Genomic DNA, 15002 nt, shown 5'->3' with positions numbered 1-15002 from the left:
TTTTTCAAAATTTCTGTTATTGCTCATGTTTAAAATACTTTATTATTATTTCAGTTAAACAGTGATCTAGTGTGTAATTATGGTGACTGGTTCACTGGGAGTCAACTGTAAAGTCTAATAGCAGCAGGGAGAAAAGAGTGTCTGTATCGCTCCTTCAGACACTTAGGAGGTAACAGTCTGTCACTGATGGAGCTGCTCAGAGATGAAACCGTTTCATACAGGGGGTGAGAGTCGTTCTCCAGCAATTATGACAGTTTTGCTACCATCCTCCTTTCTCCCACCTCCTGTACAGTGTCCAGAGGAATCCCCAGGATTGAGCTGGCCTTCCTGATCAGTTTGTCGTCTCTTCCTTTCTGCAGTAGAGAGGCTGCTGCACCAGCATACCACGCCATAGAATATAGAAACACAATCCACAATTTCAGTATTCCTTTATTGTTTATGTTACATTAGGATTACACGAATCAGCTATTTCTTTAACATCTTTATCTGTTTTTAACTGAGAAATTTCACCTCGAGGGGCACAGCTTGTGTACAGAAGTACATTTTTTCATTCAGGGCTTCACACATTGGGAGCAGGACCTTAATGCAACATGTTCATTGAAAGCCAGAACGGTTAAAACCCAATGTCATCAAACTGATTTGCAAACATGCAGCAGTCATGTGAGGAATGATTTGTCTTAACTTTTGGCTTGCATGGCAGTTTAATGTTAGTTTAAGCTTAAACTCAATATATAAAGCAAATTCAACACCACAGGCGAATGTGATAAGACATACATGCAGAGGTATCGTTCATGTTCCCTCTTCTTAATGTAAACGTCTACTTATGAACTTTGTATTTGCAATTCCCCCAAAATCCCATCCTGAGACCAGAAAATTGACTCCCCACCCTCTAAAACTTTAGCAACATTTAAATATGCACAGCAGAGAGATGATTATCATGTGGGTTTTTCTTTGGCAGAATGTGGAATATAAGGTCATTGACATTAAACAACCTCATCAGTTACATAAATAAACTGACCGCAATAATTCCTGCGGTGGAATTTTTACTGAGTTTGTAAGGATCTGACTTTCTATGCTTAATACATAATTGCTTTAAATGTAAACCTCTTATTTTAAAACTAGTATCATAGTAGCTTCTACCTCAGTTACTCCTTAACACTAATATATGTTACAACTATAAAATACAATAAGTTGGAAATCAAATATTAAACACTATTTCTAATATGCAGATTGTTACAGTTCTGAAGAAATGTATGAAAGCCCTTGAGATGCTACAACATTTATCATCAGCTTCAGCATCGTCTGAGGACATAATTTCTGACATAACACACTGAACCCATCAAGACAGTAAATATTTGCTGTGAACAGTGAAAAAAAAATATTCCAGATGACCAGAGAGCAGGAATTTATTTCGCAATGAAAAGAAAACTGGATGTTGCAAAGTGGGGAATGTACATGTTCTTAGACACTGTTGCATCTAAATAAATGGGCAAATTACTGAATTTTATATTTTAGTGCACAGGTTAGAGACTCTTCAACTGGTTGGACCGATTTAGCGGAAAGATACCAGTTTTGGTTGATGCTTTTTTTCCCTCCTTGCATGAAACATTCATCACATCTACTCAAACAAGCGGATCTTCTGACACTCATTTCAATAACCCAACTTACTGGACGGCATTATTACTGCAAGAGAGCCTTCATAATATTTATTAATAGAGAAATTACACTCATGCTGTACAGAATATAAAAAGAAAAAAAGCAATTCCCTAGTTTTAAAAAAGGAAAATAAATCAGGATGTATATGGAAAAAAGTTCATTATTACCCAAATTCTTCCCAATGTTATAGAAATTCATGTGTCAATAACACTGGTGACACACCAACTGACAGACATGTTACACATACGTAACTTTTCCTGCAGGTCTCAAAACAGTTATTCATAGAGTCCTATAATGTGACAATGGCCAAACGCTCAAGAACATTGGAACAATTTATCAGAATTATCAACAAGCAATAAGCTCAGAAACACTGACTTTTTCTAACAGTGTGCACACAATATGAATTAGTGACAATTAAAATGTAATTAATTAGTAATTTCAAACAAATGAGGGGAATTTGTTTGAAATTACTAACATTTTTTTTAATACAGGAGCTTGATATTAGGATACTTGATTATTTAGTGATTTCATAAGGACACATAAGTGACACAAAGTGCAATGTTGTGTGCATGCTTTACGAAGGGTGGTATTAGATTTCACCACCAAATTCCAAGCAGTTGAGAACTTGTTTCTATTTTGCCCCGTCTTTTTTCTCCCTCGGCTCACTCCCGCTTGGACTCCCCTTCATCATTCGATCACCTTAATGTTTACTATGAGGTAAACATAATTGCATGACTCCAGAGCAGACTCTGCCCATCTGTCTTGTAATAATGAATGAACACCTTACACAAAAATAAAACAACTCAAATGTTCGTGGATAGAAGATGTGTACTCAGGCTCAGCAGTAGACGTTGGGATTGGTGGTGGAGAGTTACAATGTTGGGGGTTTGAGCCCATACTTCCTGGCCACCTCGGTCTGTGCATAGGCAGCGTCACAGAGTGAATACAGATGGGCCATCTCCATCTCAGACTTGGCGAGGTTAATGGCCTTGTTGAACATATCTATGGCCTTGTCCAAGTTGCCTCTGTTGAGAAAAGAAAAAAAAAAAAGATATTAGTCTACTTAATTCCACAAGATTAGGTCTAAACATGAAGATTTTATTAACAATGAAACATGATATAGCAGTCTTTAGAGAACAAGATAAAACTAATTAAAGATGTGAATAGATCTTATAGAACAAACCTCTGGACTTCGATGGTTCCCATAGTTTCATAGGCAAAGTCACATTTGTTGTCAATCTCAATGGCTTTGCTAATCAGATCCAAGCCCATGTCCAGATCCTGCTTCCACTGGAGCTGCAGCAGCCTGATTGCACACACACACATCAGTGCTCAATCTCAATACACTGTATTTTGTAGCACACACCCGATTAATACAATCAAGTATAGACAAGTTCCCTTTTACTAAGAAAAGAAAGGCTGCTCACTTCTAATGTCAATTATTCAGGTTTTTTGTATATGGAACATTTAAATCTGTAAAATTAATTTTTCCATAAATGGAAACAGACAGAGAGAAATAAATTTCCACATTTCCTTCCTGATCATGCTTGAATACTACAAAACCTTTCAAAAATCATATGTATATTATGTAATATAGCTTCATTAAGACATCTTTGTTTGTCTCTTCCTAAGACTCACAAGAACTGCTTTAGTTTTTGATAGGGGTAGCACGGTTCACAAAACCCACAGTTCGGTTCGTATCACGGTTTTCGGTTCTGTACGGTTCTTGTTATTTTTTTTCTTTTCATCTTCAACACTACAGAAATTTCCTTCAGCATTATATATAGCTTATTAGCTTAATTATCCACAATTTAGGATACAGCATTAACATTTTTGCAATGTAATCACGCACTAACTGAATTTGACTTGACTTTAAGCACATTATTGGGACCATCTCTGAGTAAAAGCTAGGTGAGATTTTGATACAGCAAGAGAGACATGCTTTTTGTTTATTTGGCAAAAAAAAGAATGTGTATTGTTATCTCTACAGGAACTTGTGCCTTTTTAGCACACAAAGACTGAAACTAACTTGCATTTATCAAACTGCCAACTTCAGTGTAGCTCTTACAAAAAAAAAAAAATTTACAAGCTCTGTCTTTTAAACAAGTCAAAATATTTTAATCATAAATATATAATATAATAAGGCTATAACAATAGCAAAGGCCATAATCATAAAATCAAGCATAAGTTTAACCATCTAAACACAGCTATCATATTAGAAGTGTTGCCATTATATTGAATGCATAGTATTGAATGCATTTGCACAATGCTTGCACACATTCGCAGTTCTATCTACTGTTTTATTTCCGTTGCCATCGTAAGTAACATGAAATCCAAAATGTTCCCACACACCGGATTTGAACAACGCGGGCGCATCCACCAACTCCGGGCAGCCTTCATTATCTCCTCCACTTGCCATTTCTGCAGCACTCCTTACTAAACTTTTACTGTCTATATATGTATGTTCGCACGAAACTGTCTGAGGCGAAACTGAGCACGGGGCTACATTGCGCATGCGTCGCACCGTGCGACGCAAACACAAACCGAACCGAGACAAGCGAACTGAACAGTGCAGGTGTTTTTTCATGTACTGTGCCACCCCTAGTTTTTGAATTTGCATTATTTAATAGCTGTTTAATTGTTGTACAGAGTGAAAGGTTGTAAAAATTAAATAAATGCTCATGCATGAACCAAGCAAGCCGTAATTAAGTCATATGGCTGAACACGAACCCTTTATGGACATAGGTTGTGGCATTATCAGGCTCCAGTTCAATACATTTGTCATACATCTGATCTGCCTTCCCAAACTGCTGCTGGTCGGTCAATGCCTACCCCGAGAGAGAGAGAGAGAGAGAGAGAGAGAGAGAGAGAGAGAGAGAGAGAGAGAGAGAGAGAGAGAGAGAGAGAAAAAGAAAGAAAAAACATAAAAGTAGGTACACAGTGATTTGCCAGTTCAGTAAGGTGCTGAATAGAATAGTAAAGACCTTACCTGAGCATACAGGGCATAGCCTTCTGCACACTTTGGGAACCTTCTGATTACATCCTCAAAGCCTTCCATGGCTGTCTGTACTTGAGACGGGCTGTTTCCTGTGTACGCCTGTCTATACTAAAGCACAGAGACAATAGATTATTCTATTTACAGACAGAAAAGCTAATAACTGAGCAGATAAAAGTTGCATTTCATCATTCCTATACATGTTGTGATGCATCTAATTCACTACATTTCAAGCATCACAATCAGGGTGCGTGCTCTGATGGCTATCTTGCCATTTACTTCTTCAAAATACTGAATTAAAAAATCAGTAGGTTGAAAAAAAAAAAAAACACCACCTGATACTGATGTAAAGTCTATACACTGCTACCTCCGGACAGCTATCAAATACACAAAACACTGCATTGCTGACTGTTCAAAACAACCACCTAGTTTTGACTTGGGCAACACTGCACACTGCTGTGCACTCGTGCTCTTTCAGCTTATAAGAACAAGGTCATTACATAATTTGAATGCAATTTGAGTTTACTTTTATTATTACTAGACAAACATCTGTTTCATCTCACACACACATGTATTTAAATACCTTAAATACCTCTCATTAACAACAAATCAGCCTGATTGCAGCTTATAAACCATGCCTTCAGTATCAGTTCAATTCTACCTTGGTACTATAGTCAGCGGTCAAAAGATTTGAATGCCCATGAGCGCCCCCTACTGCTACTCACCAGAGCAAAGCACTTCTGTGCCTGAGCCAGGGCAGAGTCAGGTCTGAGCAGAATACACTCATCAAAATCTGCCACTGCTTCCTCAACCTGGTCCAGCAGGATCTTCAGCTGAGAGATGACAGGTGAGAAATTTCATACATTACATTCAATCTGTGGAAGCATTGTTAACTAAATCACAGCTCAAATGAGCCAGAAAAGCCAAATTTCTGTTTCTTCTTAAATATTACTATCGGCTAAATTCTGTCAAAAAAAAAGAACACGTTAAACAAACCTTAAAAGCTGAACTTTAACAATATAAAATTCAAAAAATGTTTAAGATAAAGGGACAAAGTTATTTTTTTTAACGGTTCAGCCAGGTAAGTACAGGAAATGACATCAGATATATATTTAAAAAAATATATATATATATATATATATATATATATATATATACACACACACACACACACACCTGTCCCCTATGGTGATAGACGTCAGCATTCCGATTATCTATTTCAGCTGCCAAGTTGAAGTCTTGGGTGGACAGCTGTGGCTGCTGCTGCTGCATGTACATGCTGCCACGTTTTATCAGAGCGTTTGCTCGCAACTGCAAAAAGATCACAGATCACCTTCAGTAAACATTTAATACAAACACTGTATAGTGCACGTGAGTACAAAAGCAGAACATGCTCGCAGTACCTTGACATTGGCATCCTGCATGTTGATGACTTGGTCCAGGTCGGGCTGGGCGGCTGTGGCATTGCCGATGAGCAGGTAGAATGTGGCTCTTAGCAGCAGAGCTTCAGCAGTGTGTCGGCCCTTTGATTCAATCTCCTTAGTGCACTCACTGATGATTTTATCATAGTTCTCCTCTTCCATGTACTGCTTGGCCTTCAGATAGTTTGAGCTGCATGAACAGAAAATATTCAATACTGTTTTTAGTACAATCTGCAAAAATCCTGGCAAAGAACACTGAATTACTTTCTTCTAATGGCGGCGCTCATGGCAGCCATGGTGGTGCTTCACTCTCCTGTTTGTACACCAATGACTACACCTCTAATGACCCCTCTGTCAAGCTCCTGAAGTTTGCGGAAAACACTACGGTCATTGACCCCATCAAAGATGGAGACGAGTCTGCCTACAGACAGGAGGTTAAAGAGCTGGCTGTCTGGTCCGGTCACAACAACTTGGAGCTCAATACGCTCAAAACAGTGGAGATGATAGTGGACTTCAGGAGAAACCTCCCTGCACTCCCCACCACGAACAGCACTGTGACTGCAGTGAAGGCATTTAAATTCCACCATCTCCCATGACCTAAAGTGGGACATCGACACCACTGTTAAAAAATCCCAGCAAAGGATATACTTCCTGAGAAAGTTACGGGAGATTATCCTGCCACAGGAGCTGCTGAAACAGTTCTACTCAGCGAGTCATTGAGTCTGTTCTGTACACATCAATAACTGTCTGGTTTGGCTCAGCTACAAAATCAGACTTTAGAAGACTACAGAGAACGGTTCAGAATGCTGAAAGGTTTATTGGTGTTCCTCTGCCCACCCTTCAAGAACTGTATATATCCAATGTGAGGACAAAAGCTCAGAAAATCACACTGGATCCTTCACATCCAAGTCATCCACTTTTTGAACTTACCATCTTCCCGGTGCTACAGAGCCCCAAATACCAGTACAACCAGACACAAGAACAGGTTTTCCCCCCGGCAATCTACCTCAAGAACCTTTAAATGTTCCCCCATTATGCAATAACCTTACATTTATTTACCACCTCCATCCTAGTACATCCCTGCATCTCATTCTATTCTATTCCATTTTATCACCTAATAGCACAACTGTTTTACATATATATATTTTTGGATTCTCATCTTCTCTCCGTGTGCTTGAAGCGTATGACACAAATTCCTTGTATGTGCAAGAAATCTCTTTCTGATTTTGTTTCTGAATTATTATGGGTGCTTGAATCCAACACTGCTATTGGTCTGAAAAGTTAAACTGGTTTCCAGTCCAATTTTCCCACCTTTACGTTTTGAACAAGTGTGTGGCGTTGAATATCTTGCTTACACAGGAACATCGAACACAATAAATCCAAGCTCCATTATACCTTTGATGTTTAGGATAACTTGGCAACAGAAGCTACTGTGAGGAGCAGGTCAACAAGATACCAGTCAAAAATTAGGAATGGTACTGAAAAAGGAGAAATGGCATTTCTAATGACTACCGTAACAGTTTCGCCCTTTGAAGGACAAGTACAGTTAACTAGTCTGACTGACTAAACACAAACAATTGTTTTGCCCTGCTTCCTAGCAAGCTATGACAGGCAAAATCAATAATTCCACTATACTGTACTTGAATATGAGATAATAAAAGATATGTTCTGCTACATCTGTACCATCATCTTTAAATATTGCCAAGATGACTCAGATTTAAATAACTAAAAGCTATGATTTTTTTGTAATAATAAATATAAATCAGTCTCACTTTTCACATACCCTTAAATTCATGATGTTTACTGAATACAATAACCTGTGTTCAGAAAATGGCACAGAACCTGCAAATCAAACCGGTAGGAACAAGAAATAAAACGCTCTACTGATTTGACAAACACTCTATAGTACATGAATTCTGACCTCTCTGTAACCTCAGAAGCTTCACCCTCCTTATCCTTGTCCTCGTCTTTCTTCTCCCCTTTCTGAAGGGGTTGCGATATGATGTCATCAGTGAAGGAGCTGAAGTAGGACTTGATAAACTGGGGTGATGGCATTAGAGGCTCCCGGTTCTAAATATTCAGTCAAAGAGTGCATGATCAATAAGGGTTTAGAAAACCAAGTGCGGAGAAACTGACAATTGGCAACAAGAAAATTCCTTGAAGGCCGGGCAAATGTAATTCCTATTTTAATCGCTCAGACAGCTGTTTTAACTGATATCGCATACTTTTCAGGTGTCTTTCAAAAGTCAGCACCAGAATAAATCATGAAAGCTAAACTACAGATGTTGACACTAAGGTAAACTCAAAGCTGCACTCTTGTGAATCCTCTCACCTTGTATTTTTCCTTGGCTTTCTCTTTTCCCAGCTGTTTCAGCACCCTGTCTGCCAGGAGCATGCTTTGCTGGTTCTGGAAGGCCTCGAGTATACATACGGCTGTCACATCTGGAAGAGCACGATGGCAGATCTTAGCGGGTAAAGCTGACTGAATTGTGTCCTGATTTGTGTTACACCTGTTACTATTTACAACAATTATTTACTCCCACCTTCCAGACACTCCTTTTTGTTGTCTAGTTTTTCCAGGGCTCTGGCACGCCTAAAGAGAGCTTTTACGTAACGTGGATTCATTTCGACAGCCTGAGAACAGTCTTCCACCACTTCAGTCCATTTCACCTGCAATCACAAACATTTAGTCAGTGCTGAAAAATACTTAGAAGCCATTTGATATGTCAACAGCTGTAGTGTACAGGCTTGGGCAACTTCAACAAACCTGCTGCTCGTATGCTGCAGCTCTATTCTGGTAGAAGGTGGACAGGTCAGTCTTCTGTTCTTTGGGGCACAGGCTGATTGCCTCAGTGTAGCACTTGATGGCCTGATCGTACTTACCAGCCTTGAAATACTTGTTGCCCCTGTTCTTAGCAACCTGTGCCTTATCCAGAGGGCTCTACACAAGTCAAAACATGCATTCCATGTTTAATAATTAATAATAATAATAATAAATAATAATAAAAATAAGAACAGGAAAATGAAGACAGTACATAATAATAGACTGTAATAATACCATTACCATTCATTTGTATTTCAAATCATGATATATACACCATGTATATATACACATAATGTTACATAACAGATATAATAGAGAAATTGTGAGATTGATGCATCCCTGCAATTCAATACAGATACTGAATATAATAATCTCAGTGCTTTGAAAATTAAAAAAAAAAACCTCCAAATCAAATTGGTCAAAAAATAAAACGCTCTACCAATTTGACATTGAACACTCTATAGTTCTCTGACCAGCACCGTGTCATCAACATTGTAATCAATGAGCACAAAGATAGCTCAAGTGCTTCAGGCTCTCGGTTTTTGATTGGCAGGTCAGAGTTCTAGCCAAGCTGCCACTGTTGTGCCCCTGAGCAAGACACTTAACCCTGTCTGCTCCAGGAGCACTGCAATTCTGACCTCAGCTTCCAAAGCTGTTGAATGCAAAGAAAAGCATTTCACTGTGCAATAAAGTATGTGTGACAAAAATATAGGCTTCCTCTTAACAATATATTCTTAACAATGTCTCATTATCACAATTTCTGCTTTCCTCAATGAGTTAAAGTCAGATGTGATATCAGTGCATGTCGCTACAGATATTTAGCTGTAGAAACTTAGATGTCAGTGTTTATTGAATCTTGTGCACCTCCCCATTTTCAAGGACTTACATTGTTTACAATATGCAGTTGTGTATTTAGGATTTATTTAAATTGAATATTTGACTAAAAAGAACGTATGGAAGAGCACCCGGAAGACGCCCGCAAGAATAAAAGAGTGAATGCGGTGTCAACTCGTTGTTGATTGGTGTGTTGTTAAACTGGTGGTGTGAGGGAAGTGATCGATTAGAATACTTCTGTCTAGATACATTAGGGAAGCTTAGTTAGGATTTTGGCATTCACCTTGTACAGCAAAGTAAACAAAAATCAACACAGGTATTTTGTTCGCCGATGTTATTACTGTTGGTTATTTATGGTTAATTGTTGTACAGAACCGATTAACCTTTTCCATCCTTTCTACAGCCAGCTTGGTAATCGCCGTTGCTGATCCTAAGAACCCTCTAGACTGAACACGGGGTCTTAACAGTGAGTGATGTGATTGTGTGATTTAAATCAATCTTGAGAAAAAATTAAGTCATCGGAAAAACTTTGCCAGTGCAATTATTAGGTACCACTTAGTAAGGGGAGAGGAGTTAAATCCACTCCATCACACTTAAGCTTTCTTCCTCAGGAAAAGACAGGCTGTCTCAGTAAAATCCCATTTAGACAAAGCTCGCAGCTAACACACCCAAGTCTTCTGCATGAACATGAGGTAACATTGCATAATGAAGCTGAACATGCAGTGATCTCACATCAAAACATTTCCAAGCACATAGAGGTTCACAAAGACAGCAGTTAGCTGGAGCTGGTGTGGGAGATTAGCAGGAGAACCAAATTGGAATACAAAGCAGCCATACAGGTTGATTAAACTAAATAGGCTTCATAAACATGTGATGCAGCACAACACTAACACTATAGTGCGAGCTACTCGATCTGAACACCACCACCTGCTGCAAGATACATTTCATCCGAGACTTGGTCCGTTAGGATGTAGAAATATTGACAAAGTAGAGCAAATTCAGTGTGATACTGTTGCATGCCTCTCTTCTAGCACAACACGTCCATGTCATAATTAAACATATCAAGATAGAACAAATGTTATAGCTAGACTCTGGACTGTAACATCTAGTAACTTCTTTAAATGCTCAAAAATGGCAAAAAAAAAAAAAAACGAAGAAATTCACGTTATGCAGAATAGTTCACTACTTATTTACTTTATGATCAATGATTAGAGACTGAAGTGTTACTACACCTTGGACCTCTGATTAACATGAGATTAAACATTTACCTTTAGAGAGCTATAGAAACACTTGTGCTGGAGCTTGACCGTTCTCTTGTGCTACAACTTACAGTGTAACAAACTGATTATTAGTTGATTTCAGTATAACCTCAGTAAAATGTCTGTCTAACTGAATACTTAAAACAACAATAACATATTTCTAGAACGATTACATGTCTTCGAAAAAACAGACAGAGAGAGAGAATCCTATATAGAGGATAACCTTGAACCTTGCCATGGTACAAGGACACAAACTGCTTATTTTGTCCCAACTGCTCAAATGTGGAACTTTTTTATTTTTTAACCTTTCTCTGCTGTATAATAATATACATAAGCATGAAGCAGTGACATTTATTGTTAGAAAACATCAGTAATGTGAGAAGCAGCCAAGTAGCTCTTAAAGAATGTACCAAATCACATTATAAAAGATGTTATGTTATAGTGATATGTTCTATATAATTAAAATGTTAGATGTAATGTTTTTGATGTATAACCATGTCTTAGCTCCAAGCCTGGAAAATAAATCACTTTGTAAAAATGTGTATCATCGGACAACTATCGAAAAAGACCATCATGATTGATTCTGTGACAGTGTGTGATACTGTAGTTCCGCAGCATCTGAAAGGAAAGCAGTATACAATGTGGTGAAAACAGTGCAACATATCAGCTATTAATCACCAAAGAAGATTGAACATCTTCACCAAGTCTGAATAGAACACCAGGGCTCTAGTTTTGAAGACAGGCAAGAGTGACATCTCCACTCCCATTGGCTCCCATTTAAAACAGTTCGGCTCAAGCCCAGCCATTTTTAGGGTCATGATTGAGGACAATGTCCTGTCCAGAGACAAGCTGTTTCGTGTTGAGGTTTTGTTCAAACCGACCATCAAAAATACCCTCTCGGCATCAGCATTACAATGTGGAAGCACGAATACCAAGGCTACTTATTCTGAGCAGGTGTTGTCAGTGAACTGGGGCCCCCTCACACCATCTCAGGGCCCTCAGTTTGAGAACCACTGGCCTAAACTACATGTTCTGAGCAGGTGTTGTCCGTGAACAGGCTGTAAAACTGTTGGCTAAGTTACAGACGCTCATGAAAAACTGATGCTGATGATCTGGGAAACATCTCTAACAGCAGTCAAAATGTCATTGTTTGTGTCAAACAAGTTGTGAATTTGTTGTAACATTAAAACAGGAGATCATGACGTACTCTGTGCTCAAAGTGAAGCTCGCAGCTCCATTTTCTCTGTGGGTGAACAAGGATGATGCTGAACAATACCAGGATTTGCTTTTTTTCCCCCATTGGTTGTTGTGTTAAATCTTAGCCAGATACAATAGTACCATTTTCTGATTGGCTATTGTGTAGTCTCTTTTTTTGATTGGCTGATAAGTGTCAAGCTCGACTAAGAACTTCAGGGGAGACGCGCTTGATTCCTGCCCGGTTACATAGAAAGAGCGGTGCAGACAGATACATTTTGGGCGCTGTGGCATCTTAAATATATGATAAATAGTCAGTTTTTCTGTGAGAAATACAATGTGTGGCAGGAGAGCATGACAAAATACCCAAATGCGTGACTGTCACGCTCAACGCTTGACACTTGAGAGCCCTGGAACACACATCGCTGTCATCATCAGAGACTCCTCCTATCCCAAACACATACAGGAATATTCCCACTAGGGCCAGCTTCTTCTCCTGCTCAACTCTGCATTACACTATTAGGTCATGGAGGTTTTTTGTCTGCACCGCATATTCTGTATTCTCTCTATATAAATGCAGACTCTGAGCACATACCCTAGGTTATATTTGTATATCTGTAGAATACTCCATGGACGATCTGGGTACTGTTGTCTAAACCTACATCTCTCTTATATGCAAATATTAGTCATAAATATAAGCTTCATATTTTTTAACACCTATAAATGTTTCTATTATAACGGTCTAATTTACCATCCATACTATTGTCTACTCAATAGCTACTACACATATAGCTTTATTTTATTTATCGTGTGGGTGTTTCATTTTGGTCCAGGTTACATGCCAGGCTTCACACCGGCTTCATTGCCTGATTAGACAAAGAAAGTTTATGGCCTTATATTTTGAATGCAGAAAAACATGGCTTTATTGGAGGACGAGCTGCTTCTAATACCTGGAGCACAATGGCTCATGACATGCAGCTCATTTCACTTTAATGATTTATTTTATTAATCACTCAATGCCAAAGATTGACTTTTGGATAAACAATCCACTGTATACCTCAGTAATTATGTTGGCTTTGTAGAAGCCAACATTCTGTTTTCCTATAGACAAAAATTTATCAAGAGTTTTCCTTAGACAAAAATTTATCAAGAGTAACTCCTCCTAGGGCTTTCAAGCCACATGCACCAAATGTTGTATAGACCCTGGTCTGAAGTTTGTTGCTTTTACTTTTCTAAGCAATCCGAGTACCGGTACTTCCGGTACCGGGTCTCAAATTGGCCTTTTTTCGATTAGACTCCCATTACAAATTTGGAGGTCTATAACTCAGCAAGCTTTGGAACTATCTACACCAAACTCGGCCAGCTCCTTTAGGGTGATACTCTGAGTAAAGTTTTAAATTGGTGTACCGACTGGCCTTTCGGTTGTCCTGCAGCCCCGCCCCCAAAATATGCTAAATCAAAAAACTTTTTACAACATGGACATGTGACATATCACTCAAAACAATGAGGGGAACTTCCTCACGGGTATTTTGATGACGTCACGTGAAAACATATCAAAACACCCAGCCCAATGTGGGGAACTTTCTCAATAGTATTCGGATGACGTCACATGCTCGCCTCCATATGTTTTGGCACCCTAGCTTTCTGTGCACTTGCCTCCAAACGTAACATTGATCCTTATGTCCACTCGACTTTAAAAAACACCTGACGGTGCAAGCATTCGCAAAGGCAAAGCCAACATCAAAGTTTGTCGTGACAAACTTTACAAATCTAGTTAGTTTAAAACCTGTATAATGCACTTGTGTGGAAACGTGAAATCAGTACATATAGAATATATCCAGGACCCACCATGGTGTCGTATCTGCTTCTCGGACATGAAAAAAAAATCACCCCAATCTGCATTACACTAACTTTCAAACTATAAAAAGAGTTGAAGGGGGAAAAAATGTCACAGAATGTCCAAATGTCACAGAATGTCTTTTCCGGAGTGTCACTTTCACTTTCTATTCATTAGCTAGCTAGCAAGCTAACCTACTTAAAGTCCCATGTGTCATTCTAAAGCTACAGAAATAACGTCCTGAAGGCTTTTGTGCTGAAATATATAGACGTTATAAAGCAAAAGGAATACCAAACCGACACCAAAGTGAGCGAGTGTCGAAAATTAGCAGCACATAGCAAGGACGCCAAACGGGTGGTGGGGGTTGGACTGGCCTGGTGCCTCTGGGCACGTCTCAAATACCTAAACAGCTCCCTATACACGTGCACTAAACACTCTGCCTGAATTGAGCTTCTACAGCCTAAGTAGTGCACTACATATACGAAAGGCAACGATTTGGGACGCGACCTTTAATAGTTTAGGTGAGATAAGACACGATGTGTTTGTCACAGCTATATAAGTCGAATATAAGGATACAAGCAGGCACAGAGTTTATAACAGTACACGTTTATATTTATGTATGTATGTATGTATGTATGTATGTATGTATGTATGAGCTAGGAAGTGGTTACCATGTTGTCCTGTTCGCTGCCTTCGGGAGTTTTCCTCTCCTCATTGCGTTCGCTACCCGGCTGTTTCTGACCGCGGCTCCGGCTGCGGCTCCACAGATAAGCGGCTCCGACCCCGAGCACGACGGGAGTCCCGACCAGCAGCGCCAGCTGCCACCGGGGCAGCCCGGACCCGGTCACAGGTTCGATGGGCTTTGAAGCGGCCATCGGTCCCACCATACAACACACACCGACTTTAGCAGGCAGCGGAAATCGCTGAAAGGTCAGAGAAGGAAGCAAGGCATTGTGGGATACCGGAGGACTCTCAGTAACTA

General features: G+C 39.3%; 1 protein-coding gene across 1 annotated transcript; it reads right to left on the bottom strand.

Moving 5' to 3' along the window:
• Positions 1 to 411: 411 nt before the first annotated feature.
• Positions 412 to 14988, bottom strand: tomm70a (translocase of outer mitochondrial membrane 70 homolog A (S. cerevisiae)). Its single transcript, XM_027146788.2, has 12 exons — positions 14692 to 14988; positions 8840 to 9013; positions 8616 to 8742; positions 8405 to 8514; positions 7994 to 8142; positions 6055 to 6262; positions 5828 to 5962; positions 5377 to 5484; positions 4646 to 4762; positions 4387 to 4484; positions 2840 to 2962; positions 412 to 2681 (listed from the first exon to the last, which is right to left on the bottom strand). Exons 1-12 carry the CDS (start codon positions 14905 to 14907, stop codon positions 2528 to 2530), a joined length of 1719 nt encoding a protein of 572 aa, XP_027002589.1. The 5' UTR covers positions 14908 to 14988; the 3' UTR covers positions 412 to 2527.
• Positions 14989 to 15002: the final 14 nt, after the last annotated feature.

This window comes from Tachysurus fulvidraco, chromosome 5 (genome assembly GCF_022655615.1).
Source record: "Tachysurus fulvidraco isolate hzauxx_2018 chromosome 5, HZAU_PFXX_2.0, whole genome shotgun sequence".
Classification (NCBI taxonomy): Eukaryota; Metazoa; Chordata; class Actinopteri; order Siluriformes; family Bagridae; genus Tachysurus; species Tachysurus fulvidraco.
The sequence above is the reverse complement of the archived record's forward strand: the minus strand, read 5'-3'. Positions and strand labels throughout refer to the sequence as shown.